The sequence below is a fragment of the Phyllostomus hastatus genome, unplaced genomic scaffold (genome assembly GCF_019186645.2).
Source record: "Phyllostomus hastatus isolate PE091 unplaced genomic scaffold, TTU_PhHast_1.1 phas_contig_40, whole genome shotgun sequence".
NCBI classification, from domain to species: Eukaryota; Metazoa; Chordata; class Mammalia; order Chiroptera; family Phyllostomidae; genus Phyllostomus; species Phyllostomus hastatus.
Window position 1 is genome coordinate 58382801 of NW_025333872.1, and position 4539 is coordinate 58387339.

The following is a 4539-nucleotide window of genomic DNA, read 5'->3' on the forward strand; positions in this document are numbered from 1 at the left end:
TCCTGTCCCCAAAGCAGAATTTTTTTCAAGATAGCAACTCTGCCTTCAGATGCCCCAGCCCCAACCTCCCCCTTCTCCAGGGCTTCTTATTGGACTTGGCCCCTCGGTGACCTTTGACCCCGGGCTTTGCTACCTGGCCAGTGCTACTCATCCTCCACCCCTTTCCTCCCAGCTCACCCTCCTCTCCTGGCCTCAGAGTCTTCTTTACTCCTTTCTCCCATTTCTTCTCTTTCCTCCATCCCATTCCTGGAGGTTCTGGACTAAAGGCAGCCGTTCCGCTCCTCCTCCCTCTTTGAACCCTCGGAGACCTCGTTTGGGGGTGGGGAGACAAAGAAGAGGGTGGTAGTGTTGGGCGGGTGAGGAGAGCGAATGCAGAACCAGGAGCCTGACGTCACTGCACCCTGCCTGTCAATCTGCAGCGGGCGCGCTGCTCGTAACCGCCTTTTCTGCCGCTGACTTGTCCCTCACTCTCCTTGGCTTCCGCACAACCGCTGGAGCCCAGCGCTCCTCTCTGCTCAGTCCTCGGCTGCTTCGCAGGCACCGGCTCTGTCGGCACCGTGGACGCAGCCTGGCGCCCCACCACAGCGCTCATGATCGAAGACTTTCTGAAGCCCTGACTCCCCAGGTGAGCAGCCGGGCCCGGAGAGGAACTTCGAGGGTGTGGAGAAGGGAAGGGGTGAAGGATGGCCAGGGGGTGAGTCCTTCCCAAAGTCGGAGAAATGGAGTCAAGCTTGACCCCACACCCTCCCCTTACACATACTTCTCAACTTCTGCCCCAAGCCTCGGTTCGAGGTGTTTGTCCGCGGGTTCCAGAACCCACTGTCTCCGCTCTCAGCAACTTAGCTTTCAGCACCGCGGACAGCGACTCCGCTGCCCTGTTGGGGAGAACATCCGGACCCCGCCTGCAGGAGCCCGAGCCGGACTCGCTCAGGCTCACACCCCTAGCTCGGTGCAGACAGGCGCGTGTGCAGCTGTAGTCACCCTTACGAGATATATCTGTGTGCATGTGAGTGGATATTGTCCGTGTGTGTTTCTGCAAAAACTCTTATCTGTGGGAGCACCCGTGTACATTTCACTCACTCGCTCATTCAACAGGTATTCATTTTTGGCTCTCGTTTAATCACTGCTTTCTCGCCCTGTTATGGGGTCCGGGGTGGGGTGGGCAGTATGAGCGGGACATCTGAGCCCGGGAAGTTCGCTGGCAGCCTGAACCGCGCACCTGATGCTTGCTGTCCCTCTCCACACAGGGTGCAGTGTCCGGCCGCGATGAACGCGAGCGCCTCTTCCCTCAATGAGTCCCAGGTGGTGGCAGTGGCGGCAGAGAGCGCGGCGGCAGCAGCTACAGCGGCAGGGGCGCCGGACACCAGTGAATGGGGGCATCCTGTCGCGGCCGCGGCGCTGGCAGGCGGGGGCGTGGCTAATGCGTCGCTGGAGCTGTCTTCGCAGATGCCCGCGGGGCCGCCTGGGCTGCTACTGTCAGCGGTGAATCCATGGGACATGCTGCTGTGCGTGTCGGGGACAGTGATTGCAGGAGAAAATGCACTGGTAGTGGTGCTCATCGCGTCCACCCCGGCGCTGCGCAGGCCCATGTTTGTGCTGGTGGGCAGCTTGGCCACCGCAGACCTGCTGGCCGGCTGCGGACTCATCTTGCACTTCGTGTTCCAGTACGTGGTGCCCTCGGAGACGGTAAGCCTGCTCACGGTGGGCTTCCTTGTGTCCTCCTTCGCTGCCTCGGTCAGCAGCCTGCTGGCTATAACAGTGGACCGCTACCTGTCCCTCTACAACGCGCTCACCTACTACTCACGGCGGACCCTGTTGGGTGTGCACCTTCTGCTCGCCGCCACCTGGACGGTCTCTCTAGGCCTCGGGCTGCTGCCGGTGCTAGGCTGGAACTGCCTGGCAGAGCGTACAACCTGTAGCGTGGTGCACCCTCTGACGCGCAGCCACGTGGCGCTGCTCTCCGCGACCTTCTTTGCGGTCTTCGGCATCATGTTGCACCTGTACGTGCGCATCTGCCAGGTGGTCTGGCGCCATGCGCACCAGATCGCGCTGCAGCAGCACTGCCTGGCGCCACCCCACCTTGCAGCCACCAGAAAGGGTGTGGGTACGCTGGCTGTGGTGCTGGGTACTTTTGGTATCAGCTGGCTGCCCTTTGCCATATACTGCTTGGTGGGCAGCCGCGAGGACCCGGCTGTCTACACCTACGCCACCCTGCTGCCGGCCACCTACAACTCCATGATCAATCCTATTATCTACGCCTTCCGCAACCAAGAGATCCAGCGTGCCCTGTGGCTCCTGTTCTGTGGCTGTTTCCAGTCCAAAGTGCCCTTCCGCTCCAGGTCTCCCAGTGAGGTCTGAAGGCTCTCTCTGTCCTCTCACCAACACCACAGCCCCAACCAGCCAGCCTATGGCGAGCTTCTCGGTGCCTGCTGATGAACTCTGAGATCCCAACAGTGTGACTCTGACTTTGAAAAAAAAAGAAATAGAAAATAACCACACACAACAGACTCACAAGGACAAAGAATTTTGATGGCACTTTACATATACAGTGTATACATGTGTACATATATATACAAATTATTTGTATCTTCTGGAGGTGTTCAGGATGTGGAACTTTCTGGTGGTGAAAAAACTAACAAAGATGTGGTTGTATACCCAAATTGTACATCACATTTGTCAAGTGAACACATCCAATATTGCTTAATTATAGCATTTCATTTTTAGCTGCTGAACTGCCAAAACAGTGTTGCCATTTTCAAGGGCAGGGGAAGGTGGAGGGGAGTAACAGGTGTATTTTTGTCGTATGTGATAGAATATTTTGCTGCACATGCATCAGTAAATTACAACATATTTTGTACACAAATAAACACATAAAATGTAATTTTGGGCATGTGACTCACTATAGAACTATTTGAGAGTTGAATTATGAATGCATTTACTTTAAAAGTTTACTGTGTATCATCTCCTTCCAGTGAAAATCTTAATGTAAAAAATCATATGGCCCTGGCTGGGTAGCTCAGTTAGTTGGAGCATCATCCTGTGCACCCAAAAGATCATGGATTTGATCCCTGGTCACAGCACATACCTAGGTTGCAGGTTCAAATCCCTGGTGGGGCATATGGGAAATAATCAATGTTTCTCTTTGGCATCTCTCTCTCTCTCTCTCTCTCTTACACACACACACACACAGACACCAAGAAATATATCCTCGGATGAGGATAAAAAAATCACATGCATTTGCATATTTTTCATAAGTTGTCACTGAAATATCTAATTCAGATAATGGTAGGGAGGAAGGGAGTAAAATATTCATGTGACAGTATTCACAGAACACTAAAAGATTATTGGTGTTATCAGTGAGGATTAATCTACTCCCTTCGTAGGTTTTGGTAGACAAGCTCCAGAGGATGCCTGAAACCATTCCTTCGTCTTACCCATGTGCACTTGTGAAACCTAAAATCACAATTTTTAGTTGTTTTTTTCAGTCTGGAAAGAATTTTAAATGTTGAAAATTTTTATTGACTGAGTATATTGTTGCTGCCAGGTAGCAAAATGCATGACATTATAAAATAAAATAAATTCTTCCAAGACAGGATTCCAGGGATACAGTGTGTTCGTGAGGCCAATGAAGGTGCCCAGCTGCCCTGTTTGAGACACTTTTATGTTCAAAACTCCAGGTGTTAAGGTCCTCAGAGCTGAAACATTCCATTCCACCAATGGGTGTGGTCATAGTTAAATGGGTCCCCTCCTCCCCTTCATATAGGACGGAGATGAATAAGACACGTGTGCTGTGAGCACCTGTGAAAAAATACACACACAAGCACAAGTAGTTGCCAGTCTTCAGCCTTAGAAAAATACACACAGCACCCTCACAGATACACCCAGAATAAGATTTGACCAAATGTCTGGGTGCCCAGTGGTCCAGGCAAGTTGACACATAAAATTAACCTTCATACCAATAAAGCACGAGGATCCAAAATACAGGAGAGGAAGTGTTTAAGGAGGGATTAGCCAACTGAGTAAAATACTGCTGAGAGAATAAGTAAAGTGAGGATGAAGAACAATGACTGCAGATTTTTAAATGTGCATGTCTTTGGTGAACTTGACAGGGGAAACTTTGGGATAGTGAGGAGAGGAAAAGCTTGGCTGCAGAACGTACAAGCGAAAATACACTAGCAATCTAGTCTCCAACATCTTTCAACAGAGCTGTGACCTTTTAAATATTATAAAACATATTCAATTTTATAGACATATAGTTTTATAGCATCTGTAAATTTACAGCCAGGAAGATCAGCATTATTGCTCATTTGTCAAATTAGCATCTTTCTAAATAACTAAACTTCATAAACTATTCGGCATCACCAGAGCTGTCTCCAGCACTATTCGTATCCGGTATGCATTCAAGCAGACTGAAATAACAAAACTCTGGCTGCAAATTTTTCCAAACATGTGGGTGTGGGAAACAATGTAACTTCAGAGATGGAAACAAAAAGAATTGGTATTATTATACATTTTATAAATATAGGGAAAAATTCTTAC

At 50.2% G+C, this 4539-nt stretch overlaps 1 protein-coding gene across 1 annotated transcript; it reads left to right on the plus strand.

Annotated features, from left to right (window-relative positions):
* Positions 1-1263: 1263 nt before the first annotated feature.
* On the plus strand, positions 1264-2358 carry GPR6 (G protein-coupled receptor 6). The gene has a single exon (XM_045844055.1). It carries the CDS (start codon positions 1267-1269, stop codon positions 2356-2358), a length of 1092 nt encoding a protein of 363 aa, XP_045700011.1. The 5' UTR covers positions 1264-1266.
* Positions 2359-4539: the final 2181 nt, after the last annotated feature.